At 46.1% G+C, this 19578-nt stretch overlaps 4 protein-coding genes across 11 annotated transcripts; 2 read left to right on the top strand and 2 right to left on the bottom strand.

The window, feature by feature from the left end:
- Positions 1-667: 667 nt before the first annotated feature.
- On the bottom strand, positions 668-2763 carry haus4 (HAUS augmin-like complex, subunit 4). Its single transcript, XM_085935399.1, has 9 exons — positions 2595-2763; positions 2359-2498; positions 2123-2251; positions 1884-2024; positions 1725-1821; positions 1485-1630; positions 1282-1412; positions 1128-1196; positions 668-1030 (listed from the first exon to the last, which is right to left on the bottom strand). The coding sequence occupies exons 1-9, from the start codon at positions 2650-2652 to the stop codon at positions 844-846; spliced, it is 1098 nt and encodes a 365-aa protein (XP_085791525.1). The 5' UTR covers positions 2653-2763; the 3' UTR covers positions 668-843.
- A 913-nt stretch (positions 2764-3676) lies between these two features.
- fxr2 (FMR1 autosomal homolog 2) lies at positions 3677-13499 on the top strand. Its single transcript, XM_085935386.1, has 18 exons — positions 3677-4054; positions 4125-4333; positions 5947-5999; positions 6714-6807; positions 6904-6975; positions 7233-7381; positions 7480-7573; positions 7661-7777; positions 7858-8028; positions 8091-8169; positions 8258-8415; positions 8760-8846; positions 9798-10017; positions 10114-10293; positions 10373-10567; positions 10646-10753; positions 11117-11208; positions 11339-13499. Exons 2-18 carry the CDS (start codon positions 4283-4285, stop codon positions 11447-11449), a joined length of 2031 nt encoding a protein of 676 aa, XP_085791512.1. The 5' UTR covers positions 3677-4054; positions 4125-4282; the 3' UTR covers positions 11450-13499.
- Positions 13500-14537: 1038 nt separating this feature from the next.
- Positions 14538-18327, top strand: LOC147060031 (RNA-binding protein 4.1-like). 7 transcript variants are annotated; one of them, XR_015068619.1, is made up of 5 exons: positions 14538-14701; positions 15071-15499; positions 15747-16406; positions 17920-18027; positions 18132-18327. XR_015068619.1 is itself a non-coding variant. In XM_085935447.1 (5 exons), exons 2-3 carry the CDS (start codon positions 15091-15093, stop codon positions 16397-16399), a joined length of 1062 nt encoding a protein of 353 aa, XP_085791573.1. In that variant the 5' UTR covers positions 14538-14701; positions 15071-15090; the 3' UTR covers positions 16400-16403; positions 17733-17768; positions 17920-18327. The 7 variants fall into 7 exon arrangements, 4 of the variants coding, with proteins under 4 accessions (XP_085791573.1, XP_085791553.1, XP_085791562.1 ...); XR_015068617.1 differs by adding an exon at positions 16681-17768 and having other exon boundaries at positions 17920-18327; XR_015068618.1 differs by having other exon boundaries at positions 16681-18027.
- tifa (TRAF interacting protein with forkhead associated domain) lies at positions 17899-19516 on the bottom strand. 2 transcript variants are annotated; one of them, XM_085935465.1, is made up of 3 exons: positions 19174-19516; positions 18491-19105; positions 17899-18416 (listed from the first exon to the last, which is right to left on the bottom strand). In XM_085935465.1, the coding sequence occupies exons 2-3, from the start codon at positions 19092-19094 to the stop codon at positions 18379-18381; spliced, it is 642 nt and encodes a 213-aa protein (XP_085791591.1). In that variant the 5' UTR covers positions 19095-19105; positions 19174-19516; the 3' UTR covers positions 17899-18378. The 2 variants fall into 2 exon arrangements, with proteins under 2 accessions (XP_085791591.1, XP_085791600.1); XM_085935474.1 differs by having other exon boundaries at positions 17899-19105.
- Positions 19517-19578: the final 62 nt, after the last annotated feature.

Genomic DNA, 19578 nt, shown 5'->3' with positions numbered 1-19578 from the left:
ATACTTGAGGAAACACGTCTTTACTATACTAACAAATTGTATCGGAAAATATGTCGGGAGCGGGGGTGAATTTCAGTCAATATTTGCCTAAATGTACTCTTGCTGCCCTCTTGTGGTTGTTTTTGCTCACTCCATGCAATTCAGTGTCTCACTGTCGCCAACATTTTTACGTTTGTTTCCCCCCCTGGATATATTAGCAATGTTAACCAAGTTTTTGAGGCAAGACACATTTGACTTAAAATAAATAAAAAAAAAAACTACGACACAGCACCAAACAAAAAAAAGGCACACATAGTTTAAATATACTGAAATTAAAAGGTAATTCTACTCATTAATCTGTTTTAAGTGAAATCTGGGCATGTACAGTTGAATAAATGTATTATTCCCTTGTATGAATGACTTTGGGAACAGGTGTACACACAAATCAACTATCTAAAAACAATTAATTGTTGCACGTTCGTTTGCATGGACAACCAAAAATGGCATATAACTGACACCCACTGAAATTTATTGGGATTCAAATAAATGACACCCTAAACATTTCCTTCAAAACATTAAATATACATCAAATTATTTTTAAACATTGCCAGGGAAAATGGGAAGATCTTACACTAATGTACAGTATACCCATACCATAATACCACATCAAATTTAAAAGGCACCCCACTCTTGTTGAATGTTTATTTAGTCAATGTGGGGAACAGGGAGAAAGTATACAGTGTAACATTATGAACAAATATTACAAAGACATTTCTATATAAATATATTTAAGAAGTCCATGTCCTGAAGGGTTTTCATGATGTTACCTTTGAATGTTTGTTAACCTCAGGTCAGGTAGTCTCATCACTTGTCATTGTACTTGGTAAATTCCTTCAGAGCCCATTTTTGAATTTCAATTTGCTCTCGTAATTTGCCATACTGCTGAACCAGGGCCTCAAATTCCTTGCCGAAGATCTCAAAAGAGGACAACTTTGACTCCAAAGACTGTTTCTCTGCCCGGCAGGCTTTCAGCTCTGACTCCAAATTTTTTCTGCAATTCAGGAATAACCAAAAAAAATAATAATATGCATCACGTTTCTCAAAACAAACCTGTTACAGGCAAGACTCAATATAACAACTCCTCTTGCCTTATTTCTTTGTGGGTAGAAATCGAGTCAACTGTGTACGTTTCCAGCTTAATTGCAACCAACTGAGACCTAAAAAGGATGAATGAATAAACAGATGAATTATTTTCTTTTAAAATTAAACCAGGCAAATGTATTAAAAGATCCAACTCATTACATGATTGTTTCCAAGACTAATTCGGATTTGCCCTCAAAGTAGCCCAATTTCTTCCTGTCCAAATCGGTCTGTGTCTTCAAGCGGGTCTCCAGGATGAAAGACTGAAGGAGCTGGATACATTTTGTCATCTCCTGCAGAAGGTAAATACCACGCTAGATGTTTCCATTTGTGCACTTTTTCAAAATGTACTATATGCAGCTTACAGAAAGGTACAGTTGTGTCTGTCTTTGGAGGAGAACTGTCTTTTCACGGTTGCTTTGTTTCAGATCTTCAACCTTGTTTTTGTCTTTATCCAGTTGTGCGGACAGATTAGACAACTTGCAGTGATTCAGAGAGTCGCTATGATTCTCTAAAAAAAAAAACAACAAAGGCCACACTCGTAATATGTAGCTACACAAGAAGCTAACAGGATGGTTAACTGAAGTGTGAAAAAGGAAACAGACCCCATTCAGGTTGATAGTAGAGGAGGAAACTAAAACACTTTTTCTTGAGGTGTTCCTCAAGCGCTCCATATACACGCTCCTTCATTTTTTGTACATTCTGTGAATTACAAGCAACATTAGCACAAGGAAAATGAAAGTCAGTGTGTTTTGATCACATACTTTCTCAGAAGGCATGAGCGCCATGACGTCTTGGGGGTTCAAACCCAAAATGGAGGGCCGGTCCATTTGGGTGGTGTCGCTGGGATCCAGCTGTCTTGCACATTGGGTCACAAGAAGGCATTTTTCCAAGGTCTCGTAAAACTGGTTCAAAAGGTAGATGCGTTAGCTGCACGGAAGATGTCTGCAGGAAATTGACTCACAGTTGTTTGCTCAAATCGGGACGTCTGTTAATCGTGTACCATGTTCTCATCAGGCGCTACACCGGGATGCTTCCTGATTTTGTGGTCTTGGATCATCTCTTGAAGCGCTCTGTGGATGCTCTCAGACTGCAGCCAGAGTCGCCGCTGTGGTAGCAGTTTCTGCTCAGCCTGAAGAAGAACAAAAACGAGAAATACCAAAGGTATCACAAACTAACACTTTGCAGGGACTAAAACATACTGCAAATGTATTTGATTCTCTAAATGCCTGATCATACCCTCTCCAGCTCAGTTTTCAGTGGGGCACTGAGTCCAGTTTTATCTACACGATGTGCAAGACGGGTCAAGAGTTCACAGAACTTGGGGTTCTGGCTCAGATCCTCCTCTGTCATGTCACATAGTAGAAACGAGGCCAAAACTGTGCGAAAGTCCAACAACATAGCGTTATATCGAGTGTGACTGTATTTCATAGGAGACGGTAAAATAAACAAACAACACGTGTTTGTTTTCTCACCCTGTTTATGCAGATTGTTCTCGCTTCCAAACGTCAATACTCCGGATTGCTCGCTCATTTTTTGACGGAAATCAGCTTCTTTTACATCAGTGTTATGGCGAGGGAAGACACTTCCTCATTCGAGTAGCGCGCCTGAACCGTAAGCCTTCCGATTGGCCAAACGCTAGACTCGGCTCACCTCTCGCGAGAAGACGCGAGAATGCAATACTAGCGTGAGTTTTTTTAAGATGTAAAAAATATGTATGGGAAGAGGACTTTCAACCGTCCAAATTGCTTGTATTGGTTCAATTATTTTCATTTGTAATTTTAATTTTGTTTGTGTTGTCCTTCTGTATTCTTTTTGTCACCATAAGGTGTTCCAATTTTTGCACTACAATGATAATAAATGCAATTCTATTCTATTCTATTCTATTCTATTCTATTCTATTCTATTCTATTCCAACTACGATCGGAACTGGCGTATCTTCAAATACCTTGTACTCTCCAATCCCCTATGGAGGTAGATTGGGGTCAAAAGTGGGGTCAAACGTGTGGAACTAAAAAAACCCAATTTGAACCTGGAAAAAATATCCAAATCTGAATATATAAAACATGCAATTGAAAAAAAAACTCGAATCTTGAGAAATAAATGGAGGTGAAACCTGAAAATAGATAATTTATTCAAAACATTTCCCAAAGCGAAGCAAAAGTTCAACTCGAGAAAAAAATTCATCCAAGTATTTTTATTTTGAATATTTTTTCAAGTGTCAAAGTCAACACGTTTATTTTCAGTTTCAAGTTTTATCTTTTCAAGTACGAGTTTTGTTTTTTCCAAGTACAAAACTTTTGACCCCAATCTACCTCCCGTATTTAAACCGTCCGTTCCTTGTTCGACTGTCTCTAAAATATAAAGTAAAATGATTCTTATTTACGTAACGTATGAAAATGTACTTTGGGAAAATCGTTGTACACTCTGTTTACCTTTTCATAATATAAAGCCTTTTACTCCTTGAATCATTTGATTCAAAGAGTCTCGACCAATCATAGAGCAGATTTTCTCAATGGGCGGGGCTTAGTTGGGGGTTTGAGGTCATTCAGCCCCTCACTGATTCACTCTATCGGCGTGAGTTGGAGAGGGCTGCCAGCTCCACGAAGGTGCCACCCAGCGCACCGCAGACAGTTCTTTTCGGGGAGGGGAACGTTCGTGAATATTACCCGGCAGTTTAAGAGACCGGCTCTTCCACAGTTATTCAACAGCACGACTGCGCCACACTTGAAGCACGGAGGCTACCCGTGGCTAGCTCGCGACTGACTTGCCTGGGATCAAGGTGTTGATAGTAGCTAGCCTGGCAGCTAATTAACCGTCCTGCCGGAGCGTCGTCACCGTGCTTCCCAACGGCACGTCGACACTAAGCCGCGGGTCCGTGCTCTCTTCTACGCCGGCGGCATTGAGACGAGTGCCGAGCCGAGCACGTTGCTCCGTAAGTGGCGCCTTCGTTGATTTTTTTTTTTTTAGTTGACACCATCACACCCATCTCCATCCCCTCACAGCCCCTTCTCTTCCTACCTCTCCACCCGAAACACTGGACATCCACAAGCGGCCGGGGAGCGGCGAACTGCCGGCGAAGCTGGGGGTGCTCTCGTTACCCGACGCGCACGGAGTCGTGGCGGCTTCAGACAAGCACAGCCGTGGGGAGCTACCAACGAGTATGGACGGGCTGGCTGTGGAAGTTCGCGGCTCGAATGGGGCCTTCTATAAGGTAACCTGGCTCCGGTGTAGCTCTTGCTCGCCACAAACAAACTTTTTGCCCATTCTAATAACTTAACATGTTTCAAGTTGAACCATAGCGCTGGCAAACCTGTCACGCGATCACATGGGTGATATTAACCCGAGTCGAATGGGATTTTCTTGTCAAACGAGGATGCTTTGGCGTCCCGGCACGATTGGTCATTGTGGGGTGGGCAGCTAGCACGAGCTAGGTGCAGCTAACGCCGAGCTAGTTGCAATTCTCATCATGCTTGTCAACGTGATTTGTGCCCGGCTTCGATTCGGCTTCACGACGATCCCCGTCACGGACGTCTGTGGCTTTTTTTTTTTTTTTTAAAGTGGGATTTCATGGACGTGTTGCAACTGTGTTGGAGCATGTTATGAGGGGATGCTACGTTTCAAGCTAACCAAATCAAAAGTGTCGCTTTCAGTTTCAATTCTGCCAAATGATGAAGACGCGTGTGGTCACGTGTTTTCATTTTACCACACGGGCTGTCTTTGTGTGGGAAAACACTGACACATTGATTCCACTAGAGAGATCACTTTCAAACGTGTTTGTAAAGTGATTTCTTTTTTTTTTTTTTTTATCCTTTTTTGGAATTGAAAATAGTGTGTGATGGCAACAATATAATCCCTCATTGCTTTTGGAGTGGTAACTTTTGTGTACGTCTCTGTATCCTTCCTGCCATGTGCTCTTGAGCACCTCAGCGTTGTTGGTAGCTCTGCAGGCCCCCCCTCACCTAAATTTACACTCCTTCGGCAGCCTCACCTGTCATCGGCTTTTACTAGGTGACACTTTGGCCCTGACGCTAATTAGCCTACTTTAGTGAATGATGACTCAGTTTCTGATGTCACTGCGAATTTACGCGGAGGTATATTCTGTCACAAGTCCGACAACAAGTCGCCCGTGAACGTCTCCCGCATAACGGCCGTGGAGCAGCTGTCTCACTGGATGATTTACTGTCTTGATCAGTCCCAAAATGTGGCGGCTGACTCGAGGACGCCGTGTCGTCATGACACGGCGTCCCACCTTTTCAAGTCATGTCAGCGTACAGCATTGACAGCGGTCAATCTGATGTGAATCTTTGAATGAAAGTATAGATATGTTTCAACCTTGTCGCTCTCTGCCGACTGGGCAAATGGCAAGTCATTTGTCGGGTACATTTTCCGGCAGGTGAACCCACGACCGCTTACGCCCCTTATAGGGTCGTGTCACAATGAGAAGCACGCCGCAGCCACGCCTACCTCTTTGCATGTGTCTCGCCATTGCTCAGCATGCGGGGGGGGGGGCGTCTGCTGACGTTTGCCACCGCAAACGTTAATCTTAAATCATAAAGACCTTCTCTTCGTATGTCTTGAGTGGATGCCGCGCCTATTGTCGACCTGCGGGCTCATGGCGAGAGTTTGGCGTGTGACATTTCCATGCTGACAAATATATCAACCAAGGAGCTTGTGTCACCGCTATGTCTGAGCTTTCTTAAAAAAAAAAAAAAAAAAGAATATTCCAACAAGCCAAATGTTCATACACTAAATCAAAACATCATCCACATCTCTTTGCTCCTAAATTTGACTAATACTGTTTTGATTCCCCCCCAAATCTCTTAGGGGTACATCAAGGATGTCCACGATGACTCGCTCACCATTGTGTTTGAAAACAAGTAAGTTTGAATCCTTCGATCGTGTGTAAAAGTATCGACGTTGTGATTGAGTTAGCGGGACCGGTTCTGGCCAGTCTTTTAATCGCTCACTACATAATGTTACTCGTCGCCACCTGTGCTTGGAATGCAGCTGTCCATACACATCTCAACGGTACTTCAACCCCCCCGATTAGTGGTTGCTTTCACAATCTTTGCCCCACCCACGTCACCAGCATCCTCCCACCAGCGCACACACCGGACCCTTTTTATCTACTTGGCTCCGAATGCGGTGCCCCTAAAAATAGCGGCTGGTTCAAAGTATGCGAGGATGGTGGTGGTGGTTTTGGGGGGGGGGGGGGGTGCATGGCAGGCCTGTGCTGTTTTTGGGTAAGCACCCCCAGCCCCCTTTTACTTTTTCAGCGAGCATGTTAGCTCAGCTCAGGCTTGAATGAAACACGTGGCGGGAGTTCATCAAACCTTTGCTTATTTCTTGGGCCTCAAAGAAAAGAAACGGTCATAAACACATTTCAATCACTTGATGGCGTAACTTATTGAATTTTCTGGCAGCCACACAATTTAGAATCCTATTTAGTGTGAAGGCAATGAGCCAATAAAGTTTGTCGTTGGCTGGCTCCGTATATATTTTGTTGTTGTTGTTGTTGTTGTTGATTAGACTTGTTTATGGAGTCTGTAATATTGTGTGAATTAGCTTGTTTTTGTTTTTGTCCACCGAAGCTGGCAGCCAGAGCGACAGTTACCCTTCAGCGACGTGCGGTTGCCACCTCCGACCGACTACAACAAGGAAATTGGCGAAGGAGAAGAAGTGGAGGTAAGCAAGGCCTCCGCCCGCCTGGAGTTTGCGCCGTTCAAATTTCTACATTTGATTAGCATCCACAAATGGATTATTTATTTTCTGTCCTCATAGGTTTACTCCCGGGCCAATGAACAGGAGCCATGCGGCTGGTGGCTGGCCCGCGTCCGAATGATGAAAGGCGAGGTGAATAAAGCGGAGCTTCATCATTTAGCGTCTTTGAATGGCTGCCCAAAGTATTGCGTTGACTTGAGAATTAACTTTTGAGAAGTTTCTATCTAGCCTAGCTACTGAGCTATCTATAATTTTTTTTTTTTTTTATTCCAAGACCTCTTCATAGGACAGTGGCGGACTCATGAAATTCTCCCTATTGTAGAATTTTGTAACTAGTTTCAGCGCCATTACAATAGCAAATGAGTTTTTTTTTTTTTTTTGCTTTTCAGTTTTACGTGATCGAATATGCGGCGTGCGACGCCACTTACAACGAGATTGTCACAGCGGAGCGCATCAGGCCGCTCAACCCCAACTGCCCTTCCTCGCGAAATTCCTTCCACAAAGTCACCATCGCTGTGCCGGAGGACCTGAGGGATATGTGAGTGTGTCTCAACTGTTGTTGTTGTTTTTTTGCCGGAGGAGATGCTGATGTCTTCCCAGCGCCGCTGAGTTTCTCCTTTCTTTTGTCATCGACAGCTGTGCAGGCGAGAATATTCATAAAGACTTTAGGAAAGCTATCGGAGCCAACTGCATCTTCTTCAGTGCCCAAACGAACGAGCTCATAGTGCTGGTTTGTACTTATTCACATTCGGGTGACCATGAAGCCGTATGACGTCCCCGCATCTGTAATCCTGTTTGTGTTTTTGCCTTTGACCAGTCTACGAATGAAACTACAATAAAGCGCGCCACCCTCCTCAGCGACATGCATTTCCGCAGCATCCGTACGAAGCTGATGCTCATGTCCCGTAACGAGGAAGCCACCAAACATTTGGAGGTAAACCACACGGTTGAACTTGCTTTCGGCGTACCAGCGCCGCGGCGTTTTGTTTATTCCTCCGTACGGCGCCGTTTCAGACAAGCAAGCAGTTAGCTTCAGCGTACCAGGAGGAAGTTCGAGTCAGGGAGGACCTGATGGGGCTCGCCATCGGCTCTCACGGGGCCAACATCCAGCAGGCCCGCAAAGTCCCCGGCGTCACCGCCATCGAGCTGGAAGAGGAGAGTTGTACCTTCAGGATCTACGGAGAGGTACGACGATGCTCCGTATTTGCTTCCAGGGCTTTTAATTTGACGTTTCTTTTGCGTTACAGACTCCGGAGGCGGTCAAGCAGGCCAGAGAGTACCTTGAATTCAAAGAAGACTACTTTCAGGTACCCAGGAACCTTGTAGGTGAGTGAGCGTACATTCCCAAAGGCGCTCGCGTTGCCGGCGGCCACGCCCGACCCCGCCCCCTGATCCCACCCCGTCTCCCGCGCAGGCAAAGTCATCGGCAAGAACGGCAAAGTCATACAGGAGATCGTGGACAAGTCGGGCGTGGTCCGCGTTAGGATCGAGGGGGACAACGACAAAAAGCTTCCCCGTGAGGAGGTAGGCAGGCAGGGGGCAGGCAGGGACGACACTGCCGGCGGCAAAGAGGTGAATGAACCGTTGCGCTCACAATTATTTTAACCCTCCCCTCCCCCCCGCCCCGTCGATGTTAAAAATAACAAATGTCTTACGTGTGCGGCAGGGTGTAGACGTTCCATGTGCTTTCTGCTTTCACACTGGCAATGTTTTACGTTGGCACTTGGCCGTGAGCTTCACCTTTGAACACGATTCCCTACTGACGGTTTGCTCTGTAGTGGCTACCTAAACTTCCTTTGCCTGGTTTTGTCCCAAACCGCATCAAAATAACGCCTTTTTGTGTTCATTGACGTCCTCCAAGAAAAAGAAGACTCGCTCATCGATGCTCCTCTTTGTCTTTGCTTTCTCTGAACCAGGGCATGGTTCCCTTCGTGTTTGTGGGGACGAAGGAGAACATCAGCAACGCTCAGGTGTTGCTGGAGTACCATGTGTCTTACCTCCAGGTGAGCCTGACTCACATGCGCCTTCCCTCTACCGGTGATTTTAATCTGACATGTGTGAGGGTCGCCTTTTTTTTTTTTTTTTTGGGAAGGCGGGTGGGGGGGCTTCGTAAATAAGATCCCTTGTATGCCTCCCCTGCCCATCCGCAAACCTGCTGAGTGCGCCACGTTTTGTCCTTACCTCATGTGCTTTTATAAATAGCCCTCTTCTGGGGTTGGGTGACCGGCATGCTGCGAGTTTAGATTACACCTATCTGGACCCTCGGTGTCCAAAATTAGCAGCTGACATCCCCCAGCCCCTCCTTGTGGCTCATTCCCTTCAGTTCATCCCACCTCCCTTCAAGTACAGCTGTCATTGGCAGACAGCTGTCGCCGTAGACGTACGCTAGACGCCGCCGCGTTCCACCAGTCTCCGCTCGGGTTCTGAAATCAGAGCGGCAGCCATATTGCGGCTCTTGACCAGTACACGTTGGCGTGACAGACATGTGTTTGCTGACAAAATGGTACAAACGTGCACGTCTGCGAGGCAGTTGAGTCATTGTGGTTTGTACCCTATTTATTTTTTGATTCATTTCTTTTCAAAATACAGACCCAAATAACAACAACAAAAAAGCTAAACTCAGGCAACATTTTTTTAAAATATATTTCACCTTAAACGATGAAAAAGTCGAATTAACTAGTTGATTTAATGTGCTCTGTCGGGCTGGGCGAATCAAGAGGTGTGAATTTCATATCACTCCATCAATAATTAGAGATTTATTTATTTTTTTAAACCTATTGAATTTAAGAAAAACAAATTAACGATGTCATTAAAACCAAATGATCGTGTTGGATACTTTAGTGCAAGTGTTTCTTTTCCTGCAAAAAAATAAATAAATAATAATAAACAAAGGATAGGTTTACGTATTTACACTTATACTGATGTAGTAATTAACACACTAACCTGTTTTCCAGGAGGTGGAGCAGCTACGCCTGGAGCGTCTCCAAATTGACGAGCAGCTCCGCCAGATCGGGGTGGGCTACCGCACGACTCAGAACCGAAGCGGACCCGCCGGAGGCGACCGAGAGAAAGGCTACCTGACCGACGAGAGCAACAACTCCCTGCACGCTTCCCGCACTTACGGGGGACGCGGCAGGGGGCGCAGGGCCTCCAACAGCATGCACTCTGGATATGGTACAAAAGAAAAGCGTCACTTTTTGTTTGCCGTCTATATTTCCATCTCCGTGAGGAGAGAGTGAGAGCACTAGCGAGAGCACTATTTCTCTGTAGGCACAAACTCTGAGCTGTCCAACGCCTCCGAGTCCGAGGAAGTGAACGAGCGCGACCAGCGGCCCCGCGGTATCGGCGGGGAGGAGCGCAGCTCGAGGCGGGGCGGTCGAGGCCGGGGCGCCAACTCTGGACGGGGACGCGGCGGGCCGGCGTCCAAACCCTCCAACTCCATCAGCTCAGGTAGCTCGTCCGCAGCAAAATCTTGTTTGAAACGCAGACCGCCTGCCGTGGCAAAACAGGCGTGCTTTGCCCTCTCCAGTGCTGAGGGACCCCGACAGTAACCCTTACGCCCTCCTGGACGGGGAGGGAGAGCTGGCCGACACTGACGTCAGCGAAGGCGCCGGAGAAGAGCGCCGGAGACGCTCCCGCCGCCGCCGTAACGACCAGGAGCCCAGCGTGATGGACGCCGCCGCCGAGTCCGACGGCCAGGCCGGGCCCAGTGAGAACGGGCTGGGTGAGAAACTGGCCGGCACTTGCTCAACCCCACCGAGACTTAAGGTCCCAAAACTCATTTTCTTATTTGTATGTTTAGATGAAGAGGCCCGACCCCAGCGCCGCAACCGAAGCCGCCGCCGCCGTAACCGCGGCAGTCGCCCCGAGGGAGACTCGGCTAGCTGCGATCGGCAGCCAACTGACAGTGGTGAGCTGAACGTGTTCGATGCCACGTTTTTATCAGACGGCTATTTTTGATGCATAAAATTTGGATTAAATCAATGACTGAACATTTCAGAGAAATTTGCAAAAAAAAAAGGTAATGTGCAATACCTTGGTCGTTGCTGGTTTAAAAAAAAAAAAAAAAAAGGAATTCTAGACGTAGTATAGTGTTTGTATGTGACAAGAATAATTGGCCATTAAAGGCTTGGGTCGCGTTTACCGATCACACACTTTTTCCACATTCCTACTAGTTCGTTCCTGATAATGAAACTGTCACAAGGGTTAGTCACCTTGGTATCTGCCACCATCGCGATTACTCGATACCTTCTAATCTATTTTAATGATTTAGTGACCGTCGCTGACTACATATCCCGTCCGGAGTCCCAGAGCAGACAGAACCTTCCCTTGAAGGAAAACCACACTGGTCCCGAACTCCCCAAGGTACAGTCAGAAAATGCTTACAAATGACAACTGTCAAACCTTCAACCAGGCCCTATTTGGTATCTTCTTCTTTTTTTTTTTTTTTTTTTTTTTTCCTCATTCTTTTTTTTTTCTTCCCTCCTGCTCACAGGAGAACGGGACCAGCAGCAAACCGGACGAGCAAACGGCTTCTAAGCGTTCACCCAGCAAAGGCACGACACCAGCCGGCGAGACGGTAACGTTGGTCAACGGCGTCTCGTAATGAGTCGACCCCACCCATCGCGAAACCCAAGTCTCGAGCAAGACTCCATGGCAAACTGTCCCTGCTTGCATTAACGTAAACCTTAAACAGATGAGTGAAAAGTACCTGACAAAATTCCTGAATCCATACTATGAGAGTGGAAAAAAAAAAAAAATGACGCATCTTCTTGAAAACCCACGGTGTATGCTATATCCTATCTATCAGTACTTAGTGCTTATTTAAAAACACAAACACACACAAGAAAGAAAAAAAAAGTAGCTTGCCAAAAAAGAACTGGTGGATATGACTTGAGTTTTAAGGAAAATACCGAGACACAACAAAAAGGACTAGATTTTCTCGTCTCTCTTCTGTTGGTTTCCTTCATTGTTTATCACTGGTTTGGACTCGGCGGTCTCGGACGCGTCTCTTAACAGCGTTGACGCGAGAAGTGTCATCTGCGGCGAGTGACACACAAGCGGAGAGTACAATGCGTCGAAAGTGTTCATACTCACAGGCTGGAAATATTGATAGACATTGTGCCTTGAATTTGAAAAAAGAAAAAAAAAAACTTTTTTTGTTTTCGTCAGGGGACGGGAGATGGGAGGCGGTGTTCCGTTTTTATTTTATTTTGGTCGCAAGGAGAAAACTGACTGACTTGAGGGAGTGGTGGAGTCACAAGAGTGAGGAAGATACAGAACTAGGGGGGAGTGGCTGGAAGGGGGCGAGGGGCAACGACCTGATTTCAAGGCACTTTTCCTCATTCCAAACAGAACGGACAAAATGGCGGTTCCGAGCGTAGTGACGTAGAAACAGGAGGCCCGGGAAATGTAAACGCAGCCCGGGCCTCGCAGCGACGGCAGTATGAGGTGACGCGTCGACTCCCCCAGTTTCGACATCCAAAGTGTCGGCCGGGTGGGCGCCTTTTCGAAACGTGACAAAAACCGCAGACTTCAACACTAGACCTAAAAGAGAAGTAGCCGTTACCTTCCAGCCACAGTCTCGACAAACCGCGGCCGCCCGTGGATCCAAATGCGTACGTGAGGCGACCACCTTCTTGGGTGGGGGTGTATGCACCCATTGGGCAAAGCCTGGGGGGACTAAGAACTGTGGGATTGGGACAGCTAAAAAAAAAAAAAATGAGACGAGAGCCACACGTGCGAACACAAACTTACGCAAACTAGGCGCAAGAACCGGTAATTGCCCACCCCGGCGCTAAAGTAGACGGCCGCGACACAGGGAGTCCCTTTCGGGTTGGGCGAGTGGAGGAAGACCAGGACCCCCCCTTCGGTGGCTCTCTGCTCATGTTCTTGTTGTCTTGGTTACCGCTCCTTTTTTTTTTTTTCTTTTCTGTTGTTGTTGTTGTTGCTATTTCCACATCTTAGAAAATAAAAAATGGAAGTGAAATCAACCGCACCTCTGGAGATGACCTTTTTGATTTCTCTGTCTCGTGGGTTTGCAGTCTATTTTTCTAACTTGCATGACTCGACGGCTAACCATTCGTAGGCGGCGCCCGCCCCGTGCATGCCGAAAAGGGGGGGGGGGGGGGGGTTATCGATCCCACTTACAAAGCCATCGGTTTCATCCAATAGAATCGCTGCTAACGTACACACTGAATGTCCGAGTAGAGCGAGAGAAGGGCGGTCGTCTGTACCCCGGCTCGCAGCTTCCAGAGTCTCCCGAGCAACATTTGGGCATAACGGCAAAGCATCCACAATGACCAAAGGTTTTTAAGAGGCAGACGAACGAACGGGAGCGCGCTTGCATCGAGACGACTCTGATGCTGCTTGTTTGACATTACCGCTCACCTGTGTGTTGTGTTTTTAAGAGTGTGAGAGAGCACTTGTACCTTTTTTTTGGTTTCAGTTGCATGTGTGCGAGTTTGTGTACATTTATACCTCATTGTGTGAATACTGTATCCCCCTCATGTATCTGTAACCCTCCACGTCCCGTTGAAAGACTGCTGGCTGCACTTTGTATGTGTACGCACGCGTGTGCTGGTTGTACAGTTCACTTCTCTGTCAGATTTTGTCTCTGCATTCGTGTACTGATGGCAATAAAGGACTTTTCATTATTTGGTACACATGTTTGACAAACTCAACCCCTTTTTTTTTTTTTTTTCCACCCTTCCCTGGGTCTGGGGTTTGAATTGATGTAATCGTTATTATAATCTGTGAAGACAAAAGACTGTCGAGATTTAACAGTAGGAAACAAATTTCAGTTTGGGGAGCTTCATTTTTATACATCACAGCAAGAATTCACGTTTTTAAATGATCACAAGGAAAGTTTATCGTCCCTGGGTTGCCTTTTTTTATTTTATTATTTTAGAACAACAGGCCTGCTTGTACAAGTGACTCTTATGGTACAACCGTCCCACCTCAGTGATGCTGCGTGTATTCCGTGAAAGAGCTTCAGTTTAATAAAGACTCATTTCATTTTGGCACAAGAAACCCCCTTCAAAATTGGAGTGTCAAGTAGTCAAGACTGCTTTGATAGCCAGTTGTGCGTGGTGCTTTCTCCTGGACATGAGCTCACCTAAAATTACACACTGAGCCACAATAGTGGTATGAATAATGCATTATGACATTTTTATACGCATTTCAAATTCACCAGGCTGTTGCAGCAACAGCCCTGACTCACTTTCGGCACTATTTATTTATTTTTAGAAGAAAAAAAAAATATTGTGTACATATTTCATTTTACCTGTTGTATGCCAAATTCCACTCGAATGATTAACAAATCCATGTAAAGCGGCTTAGAGTGTTATGAAAAGCGCTATATAAAACCGATCAATTATTATTATAATAACAAATGATCTGTAACTTTTACATGACATTCTATTTTGACCTAAAATGACGTTAAAGAATGTGAAGACATTCAACAACAAAGCATCAACGCAATTTACGTGCAAACGTGAGCGGACCGTGTGTCTGAACTGTAATCACGTTGTGAGAGATTTATGCAATCCACGTTGACACGGGCGTTTGTTTCACACATGGCGACTTTGAAAGTATTATTGCCCGAAATAATGTAGTGGGGTTCAACGATTTTGTTGCTAATGTGCTACGCCATGTCCCTAAAAATCGGAAATGACGCACGAACAAGGCGACAATAAGACTTGGTGCTTGACCAATGACATGCGCGATATTTTGAGCGACACGTTAATCCGCCAATAGGATTTAAGAATTTTATTCCCTCGCCGGTGTGCGCCATTTAGTTCCATATTCCAGCAGTTTCGACTCGGTGTTACCGCGGGCTGTCGAAGACGACTGAAAAGTACGGTTTCTTTATCATTTTAAACCTCTTCTGTGTTTAAATCGAATCCCATCCTGACCCTTTTGACATATAATTTATAAATCCTTGGGGATTAGTTAGCCTTTAGCCATATTTCGCGCCAATGTAGCATCACGCTAATGTTAGCTTGCTAATAGCAACCGTTAGTGGCTTGCTAATCAGGAAGTGGCTAACGTATTAGCCTCTTTATGGCTAGCATGAATTCTCGCGCTTGAGGCGGATTGTTAAACAAGCAAATACACGCGAAAGCTCGTCATGTATTTTCTGGATTGTTATTCTATGACCTTTTGCGCCGCAACTTGTTAGGTTTTCGAGGTCGAAGTTCACTCTTGTCGTCTGTTCCACGTGTAGAGCCAAACCCCGGTGCAACAATGGTGAAGCTGTTCATTGGAAACTTAACCGAGGAGACGACTCGGGACGAGATCGAAGCTCTGTTTACGCCGTACGGCACTATAACAGAATGTGCCAAGTACAAAAACTACGCGTTTGTCCACATGGATGACCGCAAGGCCGCCACGAAAGCCATCCGGGAGCTCAACCTCTATCAACTAAATGGCAGACCTATGAACGTGGAGCCCAGCCGAGGGAACAACCAGGGCCCGGTCAAGATCCACATCGCTAATGTGGAGAGGGGCTTTGAGAAAGAGCTGAGAGAGCTGTTTGAAGAATATGGCACAGTCACGGAATGTGCTATTGTGAAGAATTTTGCATTTGTTCACATGGCCAATTCTGAAGAAGCCATGGATGCCATTAAGGGCCTGGATAACACAATGTTTCAAGGTAAGCCATTTCGATTTTTGCAATCAGAAAGTTTTCCCTCCAAAAGAAAACTGGAGTAGAAGCCTTTGTGGCTACTTGACTGACTTCTCGACGCAGTCAATGGTACCTTAGCTTAAACTTTTACACGATAGCACATTTGTACCGTGAACTTACATTTTTCAGTGACACAATGTTGGATAATCAAACCCTATTTGCGGTCAGAATGCGAAGCCTTGTGTGACATCTCTGTTTTTCACTTCCACCCCAGGACAAAACATCCATGTGCAGCTTTCTAAAAGCAAGCCTGCCTGGGCTATGGGAGAAGAGGATTACGGTCCGCCACCCCCTGGTAGAGGCTTTTACCCGCCTCATCCTCCTCACCCTCCCCGCTTCCATCCCGAGCCTCCCTACGGGGGCCGCATGTCTTCGTACCCGCCTCCGCCCCCACCGCCGCCTCCTCCGAGGCGCCCGATGTACCCCGACCGCGGCTATGGCGAGCGTGAAGGCTACGGAGGTGGGGTGGTGGATTATTACGAGAAATTCCGCGCCCGTCCTTACGGCGCTCCAGGCTACGACGATAGGCGCCCCGGGGCCATCCCGCCACCGCCGCCCCCACCTCCTCCTTCAGTGATGGGACGAGACCGGGTCGGCATGGGCTCCCACGAAGGCTACGACAGACGGCCTATCCCCCCTGTGCCCTACATGCAGCGCGACCGCAGCCCCATCAGGCGGGCTCCCCATCCTCCCCCGCCTGCTCCAGCGGCCGGAAACGGGTACTCGTACGAGCGCACCCGCTTCACCCCGCAGATGAAACCTCAGCAGTATGCGGCGCCGTTCCCCAGGAACAACTTCACGCAAAGCGGTCCTGTTGCTACGCCGGCGCAGCCCACCTATACCAGCTACCCGGCCCCCGGCGTTTAACGCGGAGGTGAGTACAAGATCGTTCACCTGACCTCAAGTTCCTCGGTGGCAAACAGGGTTTGCGTGAGAATCATCGAAACTAAACTAGCTTAAGACTCGTTTGAAGTCAAATCAAATTGCGCTTTCGACCATCGCCCGGCGAATCTTCCTGAGATCTGACCGCTGCACCCATTCAGTGCTAGCGAGCGTTCCGAACGATGCTGTGATAAAAGCAAACCGATCTTGCGTGGATCTTGAGTCAAAAGCCCTTCCTTGACGTGTGGTATGCTCTCTCTCTCCAGGTTTAGAATATGTCAAGAACGCCGTCTGCTGATGCGCAAGGTGCTATACGCTCCCCCCGCTCCCGCACGTCTATGGTGGATTGCGTTGCGTTCGCCGGAGACTTACTGGAAGATACTCGATTGCGGACAGCGACGTTCTTAAACAAAACAAAACACAAACCAAGCAACCATGCGATTCTTTGTTGCATTCACGTATATTTCTGAGTTGTCAATGCCTTTTCTGTTCCTCTGTATTACTCTTCAAATTCTTAGTGTTTGGGTTTCAGTGCTTAGTTCGGTGTGGCGCATCACATCACTGCTTTTCGGGCTCTTTCAATTCACTTGGCCACTCGAATAATGCCATTAATACCATTTACTAAAAGTGGGATGTTTGTGTAGACTGGTTTTGGTTTCCCAGTAAGTTTAAAAAAAAAAAAAAAAAAAAGATGCGTCGAGTGTTTCTCCAGACACGCATACACTTATGGGACGTTTTATAAAATAGATTACTCGTCCGACCTGTACGCATGTCAAATTTTAGTTTTCTCCTTATGATTTGCCCGTGTGTTTTCTGTTGTCCCCCTGCGTATCTAGCAACGTTGTGTATGGTTCTAGTTAGATTGCCTTTTTTTTTTTTTTTTCCTCCCCCTCCTCCCTCTCGTTTGAAGGATTTTTAATAAACAAATGAAACCAAACGTGACAAGTTTTAACTGTCAAGTCATTGCTCGTCGCAAGCAGAGATCGTAATCGCGGCATGGAGACGCGATCACTATCAGTCCTCATCGTTTTGAAGCTCGACAGCGGGTAGGTGTGGTCAGCCCCGATGCTGAGAAATGACTTTTCTTTCAACTCAATTCTGAGCGCACGTTTTCCGAACTCCGAGCTTTGGCACCTTGTAAAAAAAAAAAAAAATAAGCATGCGATTCGAAGAGGCTCTTTTCATGATCTTTCCGCATATGGTAATTTTCAGTTTACTGACGGTCAACTCTTAAAACGTTTTTTTTTGTTTTTAATGATATGTGATAGTTGAGCCCTTTATGGATTTTGCCTTGGTGTTCTCAGTCTTTGCTCTTTTCAGGTTTTTAGACTCGCCCGGAGACTTCGAGCTCATGGTAGGTGATACTTGTGACGAGCCACATGGCGCAGAGAGCTCAGTTTCCGTTCGCTCCATACTACTGTACGCTGTAATTTAAAAAAAAAAACAAAAAAACAATTGATTTTTAAAAAAGAAAAATGGGCTTTTCCTTTTTATTTTGTCTGCAGGCCTGTCTACTGCCTAGAGTCTGCCGTTTTTGAGCGACATGCACTGAAGGAAACTCGGGAGACCAGATGACCTCACAAGAGAAACCTTTGGAGAGACTTTTTGGCCATGTGAGACATTCGCCGCTCAGGGATGACAACGCCAGACATTTCAAGTTTGGAACTTGCCACTCAAACCCTTTTTTTTTTTTTGTATTTTTTCAAATTTTTTATAGACTGCTGTTTGTGCCTCGACTTCAGAGCGAAAGACTTGACCGTGAAGTATAATTCTGGGATAACTTTCAAATGAAACACATCTGTATTTTATTGCATCCATGGACAATGTTCACATTTTAAGGTTTGATAAGTTGTTTTTTTATGATTCCTCCTTGTTCTCTGTAGATAAAGATGTGATTAAAATCAGTCCTGGTAGGTGTGGGATTTTGAATGTTAGAAATAATCACAATGATTACATTAGCATACTTAAGTATAAAAATATTGAAAGCACTTTAAAACTTGTTCTGTAAAAAAAAAAGCACAGTTTTTTGTTAGTACAATACAGGAATGATTAAAAAAAGAAAAAACTACAGTGTACCAGAAGTGTAGAGCGACGGTGGGTTGTCAAGTGATCGCAACGTGAGCTCCTCATTGGTCTCTATAGGGACCTGAACTGGTTGCTGAGGTATCAAATGTGCGCCCATCTCCATGATGGGTAAGGTACTGGGCTTGCATGTGCCCGTCTCCCTGGAAGGAGACAAGGGCAGAATCTCGAACTCCACCTCGAAGCTCCGCTTGGCCTCACCAGCCTCCCTGATGATCAAAATCTCATATTCGACGAACCGGACCAGGGCCTTACTCGGGAGATCCGCCCTTTCCAAAAAGTTCAGGACTGTGCCGTTCACTGACACTTTGACCGTCTGAGACAAGTTCTGGAGGCTGAACAGCATTTCTGGGCTCTCAGGTGTGCGGTAAGCTTGCAGGGCCAGTTGTTTGCGAGACACACGTGGGTCAACCAGGGCGTAGGTGCAAGACTGGGCATCCCGCCCCAAGCGTACAGACTCATCTGCCAGATGTAAGATTTTGTTGCCCAGTGGAAGCAGATGGTAAAGACCTTTGTAGCTCTGCTGTGGGTGGTAAAAGCTGATGTGGAGACATGTTAGGAGGTCCTCTTCCGTCGCTATTGTCTGGGACACATTCATTGTACAGAAATCTGAGGAAAGAGTTGGTATGAGGTTAGAGCTAAGAATCAGATCAAATATGAAGTAGTGTTGGTCTTACCTTATGTTGTCAACTCTATGAAGACGTCTACAGCGTTGAGAATAGCCAGAAATACTGCTACACAATGCAACTTTTTGTGAAGAGGAGCTTGTAATACCTCCTCATGTCGTCACCCATACAAGGGGGGGGTTGGCTGGGTAACTGCGTTCATGGCTGAATTGTCAACAAAAATGTTCGTCATGCAGAAAAGGGAGGGAAGGCAACTCTTATTCAGATCATGAATGGATGAATAGTTACAATCTATTCGACATGGAGCAAAGACTTTAACCTCTGCCTCACCCATAGCAATTCAATAAATATAAAATGTTATGGTCCCTCATAACCCAAAGCGAAAATAATGGGAAGTCCGCGATTGCGCAATCTGGAAGTAACAGTTCCGCATGAATCCAACCTGGAGTCGTTCAT

Source organism: Syngnathus leptorhynchus, chromosome 2 (genome assembly GCF_054491065.1).
Source record: "Syngnathus leptorhynchus isolate UIUO chromosome 2, UIUO_Slep, whole genome shotgun sequence".
Classification (NCBI taxonomy): domain Eukaryota; kingdom Metazoa; phylum Chordata; class Actinopteri; order Syngnathiformes; family Syngnathidae; genus Syngnathus; species Syngnathus leptorhynchus.
Note: the sequence above shows the minus strand (reverse complement) of the source record. Positions and strands in the feature narration are given on the sequence as shown.